Consider the following 19,427-nt stretch of genomic DNA (forward strand, 5'->3'; position numbering starts at 1 on the left):
CAAGAATGAGCCAAACTCCAGTGCATAACCAGGACAGCAGAGAGAATCTTCTGATGTATCTGCCAACACTTCAGGACATCTACAACAGCAGAACGCCAGCAAAACTACAGTTGACCCCTCTCATCCTGGGCGTCACCTTGTCCAGACAGGTAGAAGATTCAGGACCATCAAAACCAGAAGAGCCAGACAGGCTAACAGCTTTTTCCCCAGAGCTGTAGCTCATTACCCACAGTGGACACCTCACACTTTAACCCTCAGATGTTGCTGGTTACTTATCTTGCTTTGTCTTCTCCGTCAGTCAAAACCCTGTCAGCTTCATCAGATACGTGTTACCATATTACTGCCATACAATTAACAACAGGATGAACATTTGACTCAGATCAAAAAGTGAAATTACTAAATTCACATTCTAAGAATTTGGCTATGTTGATGTTGTTGACCATGACCTCTTCATGGTCAGTGAGACTGATGTACGGCTGCCATGTGTTAAAGCACACTGGGCATGGAGCTGGTGCTATTGTGGTTTTGGGGTTGGTGTATTCCAGGTGTGGCACAGCTGGTAACCTACTTTCATTGCTTTACTGCTCACTCACTCTCAGATATCTGTGTCCGACCTAAACTAAAGTTGAATTAGTATGAATGTGAATTTAGTCATTTCATATGTTAATATAGGCCAAATAGTTTTGGGGCATGATTTGGGGGCAGTCGTGTGCTAGAGGTTAGGGAGCTGGCCCTGTAACTGGAAGGTTGCCGGTTCGATCCCCAGTGCCGACAGTCCATGACTGAGGTGTCCTTGAGCAACACACCTAACCCCCAACTGCTCCCCGGGTGCCGTGGATAGGGCTGCCCACCACTCCGGGCGCCCGGGGAGCAGTTGGGGGTTAGGTGTCTTGCTCAAGGACACCTCAGTCATGGACTGTCAGCTGAGGGGATCGAACTGGCAACTTACATACTAAGGCTTATTAATCAGTAACTCCAGGGACTTCAATGCAAACCCTCTGAGCTATTCTTAGGTTATAGCAGTGTGTAATAAAGCGTTGGGTGGAGCCTGGTTACTTAAGGGGTCAACAAACTAATCCTAAACCATTCCTTAATCCCTTAGAAAGGAGTTTCACTGTCTAATGGTACTATTTCCCAGATTAGATCATTAGATCAACTGTTTTCTCATGTTTCTCAAATTAGCTTCTGTATCTTATTTGTAAATGTTTCATTTCTACATTAGTAAATACTACACTCTAAAAATGGTTCTATAGAGAGTCTTTTTGAAAAGGGTTCCACAGCACATTCTGCATCAATCTTAAGAACCCGTTTGGGGGCTAAATAGAATCTTTTTTGAAAAGGTTCTATATAGAACCATCTATAGCACATTCTCCACTGATCTGAAGAACATTTCATGATGCATAGAACCCTTTAATCATGCAAAGAGTTGTTTAAGTGTTCATGGTTCTACGTGAACCATTTTCTTTATTGAAGGACCCTTGTAGAACCATCTTCTTTGAGAGTTTACACAATTTGTGGAAATATAATGTTTCTCTCTTATTCAGAGAAATGTTTTGTTCAGTAAATGGCAACAGAACAGCATCCAGAACAGAGTGCAGAACAGAGTGCAGAACAGCATCCAGAACAACGTCCAGAACAGAGTGCAGAACAGCATCCAGAACAACATCCAGAACAGCATCCAGAACAACGTCCAGAACAGAGTGCAGAACAGCATCCAGAACAACATCCAGAACAGCATCCAGAACAACGTCCAGAACAGAGTGCAGAACAGCATCCAGAACAACGTCCAGAACAGAGTGCAGAACAGCATCCAGAACAACGTCCAGAACAGCATCCAGAACAGAGTGCAGAACAGCATCCAGAACAACGTCCAGAACAGAGTGCAGAACAGCATCCAGAAGTGTCCAGAACAGAATCCACAACAGCGTCCAGAACAGTGTCCAAATCAGTGTCCAGAACAGCATCCAGAACAACGTCCAGAACAGCATCCAGAACAACGTCCAGAACAGTATCCAGAACAGCATCCAGAACAGTGTTCAGTCTACACAAGCACTGTAAAAACACACATCCCTTAGTCTGTGAACACCTGTCAGTGACGCCAAAGCCTTGATCCAGTCTAGAACACCTGTACTGTATGTTCCTGCTAGCGCTCGCTCTCTGCGCTGTACTGGCAGAATGGAACTCTGTGCATCCCTGTGTTTGTGTTTACATGGCAATGCAGGTGTTTACAGTACAGGTGTAATGCGCGGTCTAATGAGCGAGGTAGCGAGGTGGGGAGGTGGAGGAAGGAGAACGGGGAGAACAGGCAGGAGAACAGCCCCGCCGCCTCCTGTTTGAGCTTCACACCCAGTGTGCATTACAGGTGGCAGCTGGAGCTCAGTGGGACGGTGGGTAATGAGGCAGCGCTAGGAACGCCAGCTAAATCTAAACACACAGAAACACAGCACAACCCTCAGGAAGCGAGCAATTTACAGCATTTCCTGCGCCGCACTGTTTACGTTCGCGTTCACTTCACACTCATGAGAGAAAAGACGCCCGGAGATATTATTCCTCAGCGTGAAAGAAAGAGTGAAAAAGCAATGTGGGGAAACCAGAAAGAAGAAAGACAAAAGACTCACACTGAGGTGTCGGACTATCAATATTCAATATCCAGCAACAAACTTCCATACACTGCTGCTCACATTTGTCTTTTAACACTTACAATTAAATCAATCACAAATCAATTACAACAGAAATATCTCCACTCAAGCTCTCCAGCCTGCTGCTCCGTTGTGAACACTGCTAGAATTTGATTGTTTTTTGACCAGAAACCTCCTCAAATTGGCTGAATGTGCAGCTTCAAATATAATGTGACATCAATCTAAACACAATAACGTTTTGAGCAGAAACTGAGACTCTAGTCAGGAGACTATCCCTAAAACGAGCAAGCTTCACAAGCGAGCCGTCAGCGTTCCCAGCCTGGCAGCAGTGTGGTCCAAACCCACGCCGCATGCTATCAAGTGTTCCGATCAGTCGTTTTCAGTGTTTCTTTATTTTATGCCATGTAGCCCCGTTTCGACTGATCCGGTCCCATCGTTCATCAGGGGATGTTGATTGGTCCATCAAAAACGTAGAAGAGATGATTAATTATTTATGCATTCGTTTATTTATTTATTAATAAGTCGACAGTTGTGCGGCCAAAAAAAATTGAAATGAAGTTCAAACTCCACACATTCCCCACCAGGTGCCCAGGTGCTAAAGGAGCCCTCCCAGTGACTCCAGCTCCCTCAAAGCTCAGAGTCAATCAAACAAAACCAACACCGATTTGCCAACTTTGCCTCCAACTTTTGCGAAACGAGCTTGATGGTAACACAGTTTTCAGGGTGCGAGTGTTGGTGAAGTGAGGCTCGTTAGTTTGTTTTGTTTTTTTGGCTTCTGGAGGTACTAAACACAGACGATGATGCTCCATCAAATATTCTTTTTTGGCAGTGTTCTGAATATCATACACAGCTCCTTAGAAAAATCAGAACCCATTTTCAACACATACCATCTTAAGACACTGTCCTCCAACCCTGATCCAGCCAAAAAAGAAACTCTGAGCTCTGAGGATGTCCTAATATAGCCCCCTAGCCCCGCTAAGTGCTAAGCTAGTGCTACATATCATATATTTGCATGTTGGTCAGTTTGAAAAAGAAAAAGCAAAGTGTGAAATGGAAAGTAAATCTCCAGCAGGTGGCGCTGATGTTCGTTTGCTTTAGCCTTTTCATTCTGACACTTAAAGCACGTTGATGCCAAAAATTGAAAGTTGATTTATCACAACTGATTGCTATAAAACAGAAAATAGGACGTAAACACTGCGTTTTGATTTTAGTTTTGAGGCTTATTGTGCATTTCATGAAGAAAGCCAAAGCCAAAATGAAGCTTGAATTTTCTTTCCTCTATTAGCTTTTTCATTTTAGATTTTCCCATGAAAAACCAGAATAACGACTAAAATTAAATGACAAACAGCTGTTTTACATTTATTTTTACTTTTGTCCCAAACTACTCGTACTTATGTGAAAAATGAAGTTGCAAATGAAGCCATTTTATTTCATTTTCAATTTTGACAGGACATTTGTGCTGATATTTGGCAAAAGAAATGTCAAGAGGTTTGCATTTACATTTTATTGTTTTCATTTTCATTTCTTTTGTCTGGATTTGCCCCCCAAAGGAGATCTACCTTCCTGCAGAGTTTAGTTCTAACCTGGAGTGAATAAGTCTGCCCCACCCCCTTTATTCAACTCTAATACATCTGATCAACAGGTGAAGCAAATTGGGGTTGGAACTAAACTTTGCAGGAAGGTAGATCGTCAGGACCAGGGTTGGAGAACATTGATCTAAACAATTGAGACCAAATTTCCAGTACTTTTGTACTATGATATTTAGTACAGACTTATATAGCAAAATACTCCTAAACAGATTTTTAAAAAGGGGTTAGACCTTCATGCAAACATCCTAAAGTTATTAACTAATTGTGAGGTGTTTATGTGGAAACTGTGTCTCAAAAGAAAAGCATAATAAACTTAATGGTGTTCAACAAGGATCAATACTTGGTCCCTTCCTATTCTCGCTCTCTGTCTCTCATATATATATATATATATATATATATATATATATATATATATATATATATATATATGATATTATAAAATAGAAAAATCAAATTTAGGATAAATCTGGGATCTTCTAACTGACAATAAGTGCATGAAACAATAATGTCAATAAGACTGCTTTCTTTCAGCCAAAGAGTTTCCTGAAAACAGCTGTTTTAAATGTACACGATTTAAATATATCAAGTAAGTGAAATGGTCCATGAACATTTTCTGTTCACATTCATTTGATTTGTGTGGAACCAGTGCCTGATGTGCACATTTGAGTCGTGTGATTTTTTCAGCGTTATCCTCTGGGAGATGTGAAGAACGCGTCTTTCTTGTGTTTTCTGTGATGCCGTTTCTCATGCACTACCAAATTGCGGTGGCAGGCGTTCTGACATGAAGCTGAAAGAAAAAGCGTTTTAAATCTGAAAACTTTGGATTGCCATTCAGTTCTGCTCACATCTCAAAAATGTGCACCATCTGTGACAGAACTTTTCTGACATCTCAGGAATTACGGGGGCCTGTTGAGTGTTCAGTAGCCAAAAAACAGGGACTGTGAGTCACATCTGACCCCTAAATCCTGTGGCCGCTTCAATTCAGAGTCTGTCTCGATTTAAAATGAAAACTGAAGCCTATAATTTGAAAAATAAACAACAGTGTAGTGCTCAGACAATCTGAGACGTCTGTTACAGCAACGGTTCATAAATACCCCCATTTAGATTTATATATTGCTGTCAATTGTTTTTCATCAACTTTCCTGTTTTCTGATTTGCTAAAAATTTACTACGTAAACATTAGCACTTCGCTCAAAAAATGAAAATAATAGAAATTATATAAAAATGTCCCTGATCTTAACACTAACCTCAAGGCAAAACCTACACCTGCTCCTAAACTTAACCCTAACCTCATATACGTGTGTTCAGCAGCAGCTTCAGTGATGCCCCAGGTTACGGAGGTGATGCCCCAGGTTACAGAGGTGATGCCCCAGATTATGGACGTGATGCCTCAGGTTACCAGGTGATGCCCCAGGTTATGGAGGTGATGCCCCAGGTTACGGAGGTGATGCCCCAGGTTACGGATGTGATGCCCCAGGTTATGGAGGCGAGGCCCCAGGTTATGGAGGCGATGCCCCAGGTTACGGAGATGATGCCCCAGGTTACGGAGGTGATGCCCCAGATTATGGACGTGATGCCTCAGGTTACCAGGTGATGCCCCAGGTTATGGAGGTGATGCCCCAGGTTACGGAGGTGATGCCCCAGGTTACGGATGTGATGCCCCAGGTTATGGAGGCGAGGCCCCAGGTTATGGAGGCGATGCCCCAGGTTACGGAGATGATGCCCCAGGTTACAGAGGCAATGCCCCAGTGGCTTTAGGGTGAGCTATGAATACATTTAATATGGATTTATCAGGAGGGGAGTACGAATATCAAGAGTAAATGAAATATTGAGTGTAAAGAAAAGGGGGGCTCATTCTCCAACATCCTTCATTCTTCAATATTTAAGTTTGTTCCTAAGTGTGGTGTTGATAAAGATCCTAAGAGAAAGTCTGCATCAGGTTTATGTTGTGTTCTTAAAGTGCAGAACTGTTCTCACTTTGTGCTTTGAGTGTGTGTAGATTCTGTTCTTACCTAAGAACAAATCCCACATAAGAGATCATTGGAGAGTCAGAGTCTTCGTCAGAACTGCGTCAGTGGGTTTAAGGAGACTCTACAGTATCTGAGCCTCTGCAGTCAGAGCAGTGTGTCTCAGTCACAGTCCGAGTGTCAGTCAGGTGAACTAAAGACACAAAAACCCACAAAAAAGCCTTCAGACCTGGAAACCACACCATTAAATATACTAAAAACGGTCTTTGGAGCTAAACCTTTGATTCCTAAAGAACCTTTGTTTATATTGCCAAGTCTGTGCAGAACCAGCACTGGATGTAGGCTTCACCAACTCATCAGTCTGCCTTTGCACCGTGAGTAGTAGCTTGTTTACAGTGTAACACACATTCAGACCTGACGTTCCCATCTGAGGAAACATCACTGACTGACAGTAAAACACTGGCTTTATCTAAAACTGCAGTAGCTGATTTCGTTTTTAAGCACATTCGATGTGCAGAGTTTTCTTGGCGCCAGCGCGACTAACAATGAGTGGAAGCCCTCATGTAGCGAAAGGCTGCACTTAGCACAAATCATCTGCACCAACATCTTCACAGGCCAGCTAGCCTGTCAGTCACAACCGCCAGAACAGTGGACCTTAATGCCATCTGAAAACGTGCAATCGTCCAGCACTTTCCCAGGGAAAAAATGACTGTAAAGCATCGGCCACTATCTCCACGAGGCATTCAGCCTTCAGAGAAACAGCGTGCTGTCATTTCTCAGCGCCGCTCAGCAAACTGAGGTTCTCCATTCCTGCACGATTGGACGAGAACCGTAAAGCACTCAGACACAGAGAGGGGTGCTGACCTTTGGTGATCTTGTTTACACTCAGGGAAAGAGAGTGCTGGGAGATGCTTCATACAGCAAGAGAGAGAGAGTGTGTGTGTGTGTGTGTGTGTGTGTGTGTGTGTGTGTGTGTGTGTGTGTGTTTTCCACAGTACAGACTCTCGGGGTGTGTGTATATATATATATATAATGTCCCACTGTTATAGGAGCCGCAACACTGGCTGCATGCTTATTATCCAGCTCCCTCCGTGCGCTCCTGTCAGGCTCACCGCCGCGGGACCGCACGGCAGCGGCGCCTTTATTTGTCACTTTGTTTGTGAGATCAAAGAGAAAATAAAGATTTGTTTCTCAGGAGCTTTTAGAATAAAGGACCATCTTGCGTTGCTCAACTATGCACGGATACGGAGGCAAAGGCCCAGAGTCAACAGGAGCGCTTTCAGTTTAGCGAAGATTCAGTGGAACGTGCCGAACGCTTTTCTTCAGCTTTTATTTTGAAGGATTTTTCTCTTCAGACTCAAATCAGCTATTCCACCTTTAATGGCATGAAAGGAGAACATTTCTGACAAACTGATCACAGAAAAGGAGAAAACACACATGAACCTCTTTCAGCTGAACTTTCACAAGATACTGACATCACAATGACGTGATGTGTGATCTGAAACGTGTGGAATGGGTTACAATATAAATAAATGAAAGGTTTGGGCGTGTCAGATCAAAGGGATGCATTTGCTGATTTGCTGCGAGTGGATAAGTTACACATCCTCACCAGAGACTCACTAATGTACACTTTAATACACAGTTACCGCTTCTTTGCTGAATTTATGATATTGGCCTGTTGATGTATATGTTCTATACTGAGTTTTAATTTTTCCCATATGTTCAACTCAGTAAACAGAATTTTTGGACGTTTAAGTGTCTTCTCTGTAGATGATTGATCATTTGACTGGGGTTTTGGGGGGACGGGGTAGCGGCTGTTCAAACTGCACATGGCTGTGTTTGGATCTTTACTGAATTATTTAAAATCAGAAAAAAAAAACAAATTAAATGATGAAATATTTAAATCTTAGATATTTCCAAGCATTCTGACCTGATCTATTAAAACCCTAGACATTAATAAGGATAGTTAAATTATAAATATACACCCAGTGATCATTTAAAGGGTTCTTTTCATTATAATGTTATAAAATGAATTTAGTTTTCAACATTTACTTCTAAATTGACTTTGATTGATTTCAAAACATTATTAGTTTAACTTTTAAATAAAAAAATATATTCCCACGTTTCCACGTTAGTACCAAATCAGGGTTTTAGTCTGTGGGCGGAGCCTTATTTTAGCCACGCCCCTGTGTTTCAGAGCAGGCAGTGGGGCTGCATCCCTGTCCCTCATGGCCACATGGTGAGCAGTTAGATCCCAGTGTTCTGAAGTAAATGTGTCCCAAAGTCTGAAAGTCCGTGAGGAACATTAAGAATCTCCATATTTTCTGCAGTTCAGCTCTTTTTAGTGTTTTAGTGTAAAATATGGTGATTTTCTGTGTGACCAGCTGCTCAGAGCTGAGTTTGCTGGTCATGACCTGCTGAGTTTCTGAGCTCAGAATGAGCTGAAACCGTCACGACGGACACATTCGGTCCAGTTTGGGTAGTTAGGATTGATTTGGACTGTTTCATCATTAGTTTTAGTAAAATAATCCTAATTAAGGTTTAGAGCAAAAGGATTTTAGTCTAAAGCCCAAGATCAGTTAAAAGTCTGACTGTGATCCAGTTTGGCAGATTGAATATAAATACATATATAAACATCTTAGTGTAAGGATGGTCAGAGGAGCACGTCCAGCGGTGCAGCTCTCGCTCTGTCATGATGCGACTCTATATAAAAGTACCTGTTTTGGGCTCCACGGAGAAGTACGGCTGCCCGTGGATGATGCTGTACACGACTCTCGCGCTGTGGCCATATGTGGGGTCATCTGCGTCCGTCGCCGCCACCTGGACCACCGTGGTGCCTTGGAGAATTGAGAGAGGAAAAGAAACAACACTTGAGGGTTACCATGGCGATGCAGCACACTCTCTCGATGCTGAGCGAAGTGATGTGCCGTTTGCACGAGTGTGCCCATTTCAGGGCGAGGAGTGTGTCCAGCCCGGCCAGCCCACGGGGGCTTTATGTTTGCTGATGCGAGGTTATTCGTGCTCGGCTGATGGTGCAGACGTTGCATCACAAACCTTATTTTAAGCTGACGCCTGCTTTCTGCCTTTTTGACAGAGGTGCAATTAGTGACGCTCTCCAACATAAACGTAACCTTGGAGTAATAACCCAACAGCTCCTTCCACCAGCGAGCGCTGCTTTCACCGCTTGATGAAAAGCCCCTTTATGTTTACATATTTCAAGTTGATAGCTACACTGCGCTGCTTTCTCTTCAGCCATCGCCTCAGATTCAGGGCCATAAATGAGACGGTTGCTTTAAAAGTGGCCGATATTTTATTTTATGGCAAACACCCCACCCCCCCCATCACCCCCCCCCCATACAATAAAAAAAGAGGTCTTCATGCTCGAGCTGTATTTTACAGGCTTTCACCAAATGAATTGACCATGAAAAGAAGAAGCAAATCCTCAGCTTCTGTTATAAAGCGCCGTCATTGGGCTGAGCCACCTGCAGATTTGTGGACCTGGAGGTACCGTGAGCTCTACAAGGCCAATTATGAGCTCCATGTTATCAATTTTCATAAACAAACAGGCGCAAAGTGAAACAAAGTCTGCCAAACTTTTACACCGCCGATTAAAATGATCTCATGGAGTGAGTCTGGCTGTTAAACGTGACGAGGAACATTAAAGGACTGATTAGCTGGCGTTTTACAAACTTGGTCCTCCTGAAAATGGTTTACAGTCAATCTCTGAATGAGTCAAACTCAACAGACTAAAAGGAGCTGAAGACGAATAATATATAAAAAATGTTTTATGTGTTTAATTTAGAGTCAAAACCGACATTACGCACAAAATATTTCAGTTTCAGGAAAAAGCGGAAAACATATTTAATGAAAAATCACCCAGAATCCTCAGCTGCTAACTCTACTCTCAGCTGTGTTCAGTGAGTCACTTCACCTTCATTCCTGCTTCTGTTCTTCTCAGGATCCTCAGAGAATCTCAGACACGCCTCCAAAGCTCAGTCTTGGAGCTAGAACTCATTCAGTGGTGCTGAGGTCTGGACTCTGGGGCGGTCAGTCCATCGTTCAGCTTCTTTGTTTGGTGTGTCCGTCTCCTTTTCACAATGAGGTTCTTCTTGATCAGCTACACGTCCTTTCAGACCCACAGCGCTGAGTGGTCTTCTCACAGTGGAAGGATGGACAGAAACACCTGTGGATGTTTTCAGATCTGAAGCAGCTTGATCTTCTCCTCTCTCTCAGAGATCAAAGCTTTGAGTGCTGCTTATTTTTATGTAAATGGATTATTTTATACCTCCACTCTTTAAAAAGATGGTTCTTCAAGGGTTCTTTAGTAAATACAGTGGTTCTATATACAATCACAAACACTCATGGTTTGCATGATAAATTGGTGTTTAGATTGTGTTGTATTTGGTTCTATATAGCACCAAAAAGGGTTCTTCTACTGTTACAAGCCTGATGACATAATAATCGCAAAACTGTTTTTGGTGCTATATGGAAGCTCTTCAAATGGGTCCTGTACAGAACCATATGCAACACAATCTCCTTCAGCCTGAAGAACGATTTCACCATGCACAGATATTTCATGGAACCACTGTCTTTACTACAGAACCCTTGAAGAACCATCTTTTTAGGAGTGTATTCTTCTCAGCAACGTGAACCTGAACGATGAATGAAGTCTTGATCATTTTAAATGGAAATTAAATAATGAGTGTTCTCTTGCGAAGTTCTCTATACGCTGTGTAGAAAATCATATACAGCAAACATTGAAAGAACCTGATCTCCACATCTGCCACATCTGCAGCACCCAGGCCATTAGCACAACAGCGATCCCAGCTCATCGTCCTGCAGGTAGTAAAACAGACCAGCTGCGCACTCAACACACACTTACAAACCCTTTTTGTATTAAAGTAATCGGTGCGCTACAAGTCTCTATTATTTGTGGTTGAAATGTTGGTATATATTAAATAAACAATCGCCAGTTCTGTTTATAGCAACATGTTATTTTAACAAATAAAAGCACAGACAGACTTGTTGGGATGTTTCAGTATGGCCCTGTCAGTGGTTGAGCTGGACACCCCTTTTATAGGCTGAACTGTTTTCTGTGCTAACTGACCGAACACTACAGACGCAGCAGACACAGATCAGGTGGAAACAGGTGGCGTATCTCTTTAAGACCCCCTCAGAGTGAAGACCACTGAGATGCATATGCTTAGTCCATCAAACAAAGCCTACTGATTTAATAAATAGGCAAACTTGTTTTGTGCACCTGTCAACACTGCAAAGTGACGTTGAGGTCAGGCGTTTAGTTTCAGTCACAACAGATCAGACGAGGTCTGAGCTTCATGAACAGACGGACTGCAGTCGTACATTTTAGCTGAAGATACAGCATAAAAAAAAACAAACAGCTCTCTGTCACAGTGACTGAGCGTCTGTATGTGGCAGTATCAGCAGGTGCAGCTGTCGCCCTAATCACTGTTTTCCTCTTTGTCTGTCACTTCTCATTTGTCCGTCTTCATTGCCGTGATTGATCAAATCCCCCGTTTTCCTTCGTTTTTCGCACACGTGCGGAAACAGGCTCCGAGACCCGGCCATCAATCCTGCGTCCTGGGCGGCCGATTGTCATCTGACAGTAATGAAAATAAATACACCCCGACTAATTCTGGGATATGACATGTTTTCATAAACCAGTCCCCCAAACAGGAGCTGAAATCTGACCGTAATGTTCAAGGAACCTCATGTCCGATCGTGAAGGTCAGATATTTTCTGAGTCACGCTTGTGTTAAGGTGTTTGTTGTTGTTGTTTACATCTTAAGATGTAAGATGTTAAGTTCTGCACACAGCCGTCCGTCTGAGGACTGTCCTACGTTTACCACATTCAGCACAACGTCCCGCAGTTCTATGAGCTTTTTAAATCTGGGGGTCGATTGTAAGGATGGATGATATGGCAAAATACTGCATTCTTTACATTACTTATAGAAATGGCCAGGAAACACTGTGTTTTACGATTTCTGAACATGTTGGACTGAATAAACACACCAGCAGGGCAGTGGTCTGACCTTAAAAGGCAAATGGAAACAGGCAGATAGAAAGTTAACGTGAATGAAATTTAAGTTGGCTTGATAAAGCTGTTGCTATGGTATTCCAGTTGGTTGCTAAGGCTTTGATGAGCTGATGCTATGGTATCCCAATTAGTTGCTAAGGCTTTGATAAGCTGTTGCTATGGTGTCCCAGTTGGTTGCTAAGGCTTTGAAAAGCTGATGTTATGGTATCCCAATTAGTTGCTAAGGCTTTGATAAGCTGTTGCTATGGTGCCCCAGTTGGTTGCTAAGGCTTTGATAAGCTGATGCTATGGTATCCCACATGCTTGCTAAGGCTTTGAAGAGCTGATGCTATGGTATCCCAGGTGATTACTAAGGCTTTGATAAGCTGATGCTATGGTATCCCAGATGATTACTAAGGCTTTGATATGCTGATGCTATGGTATCCCAGATGATTACTAAGGCTTTAATAAGCTGATGCTATGATGTCCCAGGTGGTTGCTAAGGCTTTGATAAGCTGATGCTATGGTATCCCAGGTGATTACTAAGGCTTTGATAAGCTGATGCTATGATGTCCCAGGTGGTTGCTAAGGCTTTGATAAGCTGATGCTATGATGTCCCAGGTGATTACTAAGGCTTTGATGAGCTGATGCTATGGTATCCCAGGTGGTTGCTAAGGCTTTGATAAGCTGATGCTATGATGTCCCAGGTGGTTGCTAAGGCTTTGATAAGCTGATGCTATGGTATCCCAGGTGATTACTAAGGCTTTGATAAGCTGATGCTATGGTATCCCAGGTGATTACTAAGGCTTTGATAAGCTGATGCTATGGTATCCCAGGTGATTACTAAGGCTTTGATAAGCTGATGCTATGGTATCCCAGGCGATTACTAAGGCTTTGATAAGCTGATGCTATGGTATCCCAGGCGATTACTAAGGCTTTGATAAGCTGATGCTATGGTATCCCAGGCGATTACTAAGGCTTTGAAAGGTGATGCTATGGTATCCCAGGCGATTACTAAGGCTTTGATAAGCTGATACTATGGTATCCCAGGCGATTACTAAGGCTTTGATAAGCTGATGCTATGGTATCCCAGGCGATTACTAAGGCTTTGATAAGCTGATGCTATGGTATCCCAGGTGATTACTAAGGCTTTGATATGCTGATGCTATGGTATCCCAGGCGATTACTAAGGCTTTGATAAGCTGATGCTATGGTATCCCAGGCGATTACTAAGGCTTTGATAAGCTGATGCTATGGTATCCCAGGTGATTACTAAGGCTTTGATAAGCTGATGCTATGGTATCCCAGGTGATTACTAAGGCTTTGATAAGCTGATGCTATGGTATCCCAGGTGGTTGCTTTTTATTTTCCTATGGAACAAAACATTGTGTTTGAATGAACTGAATAAAAACTGTACATGCAGTCGATCCCAAAAGCTCAAGCTCTATAGGTTCTATGATCCTGTCAAGTTGTGTGGTTCTAGCCATGAAACCTGTTAAAATGGTACAAAAAGCATAGATAGATATTAATTATAATAAGAAGATAAGAAAGAACTGTAAGTTGGCCTTGTCTCGCCAACTGAAAAACATAAAAATAAATAAAATATTTAATAAGAAATGAGATGATAAAATATAATAATAATAATAATAATAATAATAATAATCAATAGTTTGTTTACAGTCTAACTATGACTGATACTATGACTAACTATTTTATGATACACGCAGTTATTAAGGTTCTGAGAGTACTGCCGTTACCCACGCTGTACTCAGAGTGTTCGCTGATGTTACGTATCATAACCATATCATCATATTTTCCACTTGTAGTCAAAAAAGGCCCAAATCAGAGGTAGAAATACTGAAATAGACTTTTCCAGCTACATGATATGATACCAAAATTACCATCATCACAACAATCGACGAGATATCCACAGCTGTCATGCTCGGAGCTGAAGCCGCTGCAGATGCAGTCACAGCGCCTGGATGACTCATCTTCATCAAGCTTGCTGCTGTTCAGCTTCCACAGCTGGAGGACCGAACACGGTCTCATCACAGTCCACCTCCTGATCAGCGAATCGATCAGGTCTGATCTATTTAAGCCCATTGACAGAGACAGCAATGAGCTAAATATATAGACACGTGTGTGTCCGTCCTGTTAGGAGGAGTCTGTCCCAAACCCTAAACCCTAAATTTACCCCTCAGAGAAAAGCACTTCATTTAGTTTTTCAGTGTTTTAACAGTTTGTTGTAAACTGAAAGGTTTGGATTGATCATGTTTGATGTTTTTAACAAAATTTTAAAATGCTCCTGCATGTTTTTGTCTCACTACAAGAAGACAAGTTTAAGTCTGTGGGCGGAGCCTTGTTTTAGCCACGCCCCTGTATTTCAGAGCAGTGGGGCTGCATCCCTGCCCCTCATGGCCACATGGTGAGCAGTTAGATCCGTGTTTTGGAGTAAATGTGTCCCAAAGTCAGAAAGTCAGTGAGGATCATTAAGAATCTCCATATTTTCTGCAGTTCAGCTCTTTTTAGTGTTTTAATGTAAAATATGGTGATTTTCTGTTGAAAGCTGTGTTTTTGATGAAAATGAGCTGAACTTTTCAGCAATAAACAGCGGTAAGGTCAAGAATAAAAACCTACAGGAATCAGTTTAACCCCTTATTTTCATGACTTTGATGAGCATCCGGCATTTTCCTCTTTCCAATTAAAATGATTAAAAGTGATTTTCCACCTGCTTCCGGCACTAAATAACCACGGATCATTACTCGGAACTGAGCTAACGAGCTTCTGTAATTGCACTGTTGAAAATCAATCATAAATCTGATACAATGGAATCCTATAGTCAAAGCTAGATCTTCCTCATAGACTTTCCTATTGACTGATGAGCTCCTCTGTGACCTCCACACACATTAAGAGCCTCTCTCCGGAGGCTTTTCCAGATCCTGTAAATACATCAATTAGAACCAATTTAGCCTTGATAACGGCGCTGAAAACCCAGAGCTCTTTAATTTCCCCTGAAGTTCCATAATTAAACGCTCCGCTCTGTCTTCGATCTGAGGACGTATGAATGAGTGCTGAAGCGCTGCTGGCTGAGGAGGAGCTTGATGGTGGAGATGGATTTAAAGACGCTGGCCTTGCTTTGACGCCACATTCTCCTCAGAGGGTAATAAACCCTCGGTCAGTCTCAGCCCTGGCCTCCTCCACAGAGCTCAACCGCCATTGGACGACGAGGTCCAGCAGACCCCGGACGTCTACGCCAACGGACGCCTGATGAAGACGAAAGTCTTCGCCAATCTCCAGTCCAGAAAGTCTTGGTGCGTGTGGGCGAGCGCCGCACCTAATTACTATAATTAATTAAATTCATGATATTCCACTTAATTGAAGTCATTTATCACCAACCACAGGGGCCATTAATGATTTAAACACAACCATAAAGGAGACATCTGAGGGGAGGAAGGCTTGGCCGCTGTCCGGCACTTTACCTCACTGCATTACACGCAGAAGAAATGAGCCGTCGTTATGGGCGAGCAATACGACGATATGTCATATGAAATATAGAGAGACTGTAAACAACAATAAGCAGGCGGCGTGTAGTAACTGCATGTCAGATCACAGCGTCGTCTTATTCTACTCACACTTCAAACAACTGAGGCTTGTCAATTAATATGATCTTGATTTTAATGATCGCATAAAGTAAAATCTCAGTATATTATACTATAATATAATATTTTTGATTTTCTTACAACAAGCCAAACGATCTGCTAACATTAGATCAACCAGATCGATTTACCTCATAAAATTATTCAAAATAGGTAAAATCTTGTCTTGAAAAATCTTAAAACCTCTTAAAAAAACTCAAAATCGTATAATTATCCACAAGTATCACAAGTACTGACTAAACTCAATAACTGTTGCTTTTTCCTGCTGTTCGTGTTCATTTTTGTGAACATTAATTGAGTTTTCTCCGTTCACCTCCAGTCAGATTACAGGTTCTGTTGATTTTGTAAGTGAAGGTAAATTAATAAATCCTCCACAAAGACACACTTAAATATCACATTTCTCTGCACAATTTCTATTCATCTGCTGAGGATTTGACTTAAAAATAAAACATAAAATGTAAACTGAGCCATCGATTTGCAAATGTGTAAAATTCAGTAAATAAACAGAAGTGTGTGTCAGTCGAGGACGTGATTAAGAAAATCAACACATACATGGAATATGACCAGAGGTGCCTAAACTTCTGCACACAAGTGTTTTTGCAAGCCTCACATAAACTCAGCTTCCATATCGTAGCCACATCATATTTTGCCACATTTTCAAATCTTAGTCGCACTCGAGAACCATAACATTTTCAGACTTTCTGCATAATTAAAGGACCCATATTGTAGAAAATGAAGTTAATGACAAAACGTTTATCCCTGTTTAGGAACTAAACTGGTTTCTGTGATGTCACAAAATGCAAATGTTACTGACGTTCATTGCAGTGCTGCTAAAATACTGTGCAACATAACCCTAAACACACACAGGAGCGAGACGCTCTGAGGCTCCACGCTACTGTAACACCGTCTGTGACGTGAACGCGGCACAGGAGAGAGACGTCACTGTGAGGACATCAGGCCTGCAGGGGTTCCTGTTTGTGTTGGGTATCAGGCTGCAGAGTGAGAACATCCTGTGACAGTGATTTGATCTACGGTCACTTTACGCTCCACTAGTTAAGATGTACCGTAAGCGTCTGTGGTGCAGCTCAAATTCTGTGTCACTAGTTTTAAACTAACAGGTTTAGGATGGACGTTACAGCCCAACGTACGGTCAAACTCTACGGTCCCCCTCTAAAAGCTCCTCACAGTGGTGGTGATAGGAACCAGACGTCCCCTCTAAAAGCTCCTCACAGTGGTGGTGATGGGAACCAGACGTCCCTCTAAAAGCTCCTACAGAAAGTTCCTACATGAACTGGTTCTGAATTCACTGCCTGATGACTGAGACGCTGTTTAATGAGAGTTTAGAGAACTTCAACTCCATTCATGGTGGAGGGAGACATGCAGGGCGCTGTGCGGCAAAATAGTCCCCAAAGAAAACTCATTATTCCAGATTTTCCACTGTTTTCCATCATCAACATTCCATATAAGCTCAGAAGACTCGTGTAGGTTCTCTGGTGGTTCTGGATGGTAAATAAAGTGTCTGTATCTGTGTTGTAGTCATGGCGACGCCTGGTTCCCATCACCACCACTGTAAAGACATCGGAGTCTGTGAGTTTCTCTGTAATGGTCATATTTTATGCAACGCATGTCCAGAAGCTGGGCAGAATGTAGGCTACTTTACTTTTGTCATGTATTCTCTCTCTATCTCTCTCTCTCTCTCTCTCTCTCTCTCTCTCTCTCTCTCTCTTTCTCTCTCTCTCTCTCTCTCTCTGTCTCTCTCTCTCTCTCTCTTTCTCTCTCTCTCTCTTTCTTTCTCTCTCTCTCTCTTTCTCTCTCTCCCTCTCTCCCCCTCTCTCTCTCTCTCTCTCTCTCTCTCTTTCTCTCTCTCTGTATGGGACAGAAGATGGAAAACTTCTTAATCCAGAGATGTTGGGGCGGTGGACGCCGGTGGACGGCTCCTTGGTTAATCCTGATGATGTCGCCTTCGTAACTGAGAAAATGATCTCATGAGCCTTTCTCTCAGTGCCTGCTGGGAAACAGACACGTTTCGCCTCCTCAGAGGGACGGCGCCGCACACAGGTGCTGTAAAGCCGCCCGTCTCGCACGTTTAGTGTGTTTGGCCTGGAGCTCTTTTATATTAGTCACCCACCTTCTGCTTCAGAGAAGGAAAGTGTTCTGTCTACTAAACACCTCCTGTAATTTCTGGTGCTTCTCCAGCGCTGAGTGTAAGGAGGTCATATTGATTCAGACCAACATCATGTTTTAGTTTCAGTGAGATGATGCTGAACTGCCTGAACTGTCAAACACCATAATCCACTGAAATGATGTGTTCTAAGCTGGACTGACTCCACACACCCGCCTCGCCTCGCCTCCAGGCTTTTACTCTACTGCTCTGTTTTAAAACATTCGCTTATTAAAAAGGAACAAATATCAACTTTTCACCTGGAGAACCTGATTTAAGCTCCACAATCAGACCTTAGAGCCACTGCTGGAACTTAACCCTAATCCTAACCACTGAGGGAACATTTACACTGTTTGGACCTTGAGGAACAGAAATGAACCTGAACAGAACCTTCATTTCCAACAGGGTAGAATTGTTAGTGTTTTTGTTGCTTTCTGTCCATTTTTCTCTGGTGTTAAATCAATATAGCTGTGTTGTTTTGTGTGTTAGTGTCAGACGTTTATCTGTGTACATTCTCCTCCTGAGTTTGAGCTTTTCTCATTTACCTTGATGTTCAGTTTGGCCAGATCAGCCTGTATTGCTGAGAGGAGGGAGCCGGTGGGACTGTGAGCTCAGCAGCTTTTACAAACACTGAGAGTAAAACCTGCAAATCCCAGACGTGTCTGTTCAACACTAAATAATACAGGCCACTAGGTGTCTGTGTTTTGTCCACTCTGATAAATCAACAGGACGTCATCGGGACGGACTTAGAGATCGGCTATGAGACGACGGATTCCACTTATATCAAGTGATACCAATAACAAATACAAAGGCCAGTTTACTGAGGCCAGAACTGAAGTCATTACATGAAATGGGAACAGATCTGCTGCCTGATATCTGAGACAGTGAGTGTTTTCACATGCACTCAAAAGTCCAATCATTATCAGATTTCTGCAGTTGTCTGATTATTCAAGTGGTCATGTAAATAATAAATAAATCTGTAGTAATAAAATAATAAATCTGATAAAGAGGCTGGATTTGAGCTCAGTAATCAGATTTCTCAGTGCTGTGAACTCTCACTCTGATTTCTTAGATCAGACTGAGGTCTATTAATCTGATTAATAAATCTGATAAAGAGGCTGGATTTGAGCTCAGTAATCAGATTTCTCAGAGCTATGAACTCTCACTCTGATTTCTTAGATCAGACTGAGGTCTATTAATCTGATTAATAAATCTGATAAAGAGGCTGGATTTGAGCTCAGTAATCAGATTTCTCAGTGCTGTGAACTCTCACTCTGATTTCTTAGATCAGACTGAGGTCTATTAATCTGATTAATAAATCTGATAAAGAGGCTGGATTTGAGCTCAGTAATCAGATTTCTCAGTGCTGTGAACTCTCACT

The 19,427-nt window shown here is 42.4% G+C and overlaps 1 protein-coding gene across 1 annotated transcript in view; it reads right to left on the bottom strand.

Annotated features, from left to right (window-relative positions):
* Nucleotides 1-19,427, bottom strand: part of LOC108412282 (cadherin-7-like) — a 264,252-nt gene that overhangs the window by 138,346 nt on the left and 106,479 nt on the right. Inside the window, exon 4 of the mRNA XM_037533777.1 lies at nucleotides 8,913-9,032. Coding sequence (XP_037389674.1) covers nucleotides 8,913-9,032 — 120 coding nt within the window. The remainder of the gene's footprint in view (nucleotides 1-8,912; nucleotides 9,033-19,427) is intronic.

This window comes from Pygocentrus nattereri, chromosome 24, assembly GCF_015220715.1.
Source record: "Pygocentrus nattereri isolate fPygNat1 chromosome 24, fPygNat1.pri, whole genome shotgun sequence".
In the NCBI taxonomy this organism is placed as follows: domain Eukaryota; kingdom Metazoa; phylum Chordata; class Actinopteri; order Characiformes; family Serrasalmidae; genus Pygocentrus; species Pygocentrus nattereri.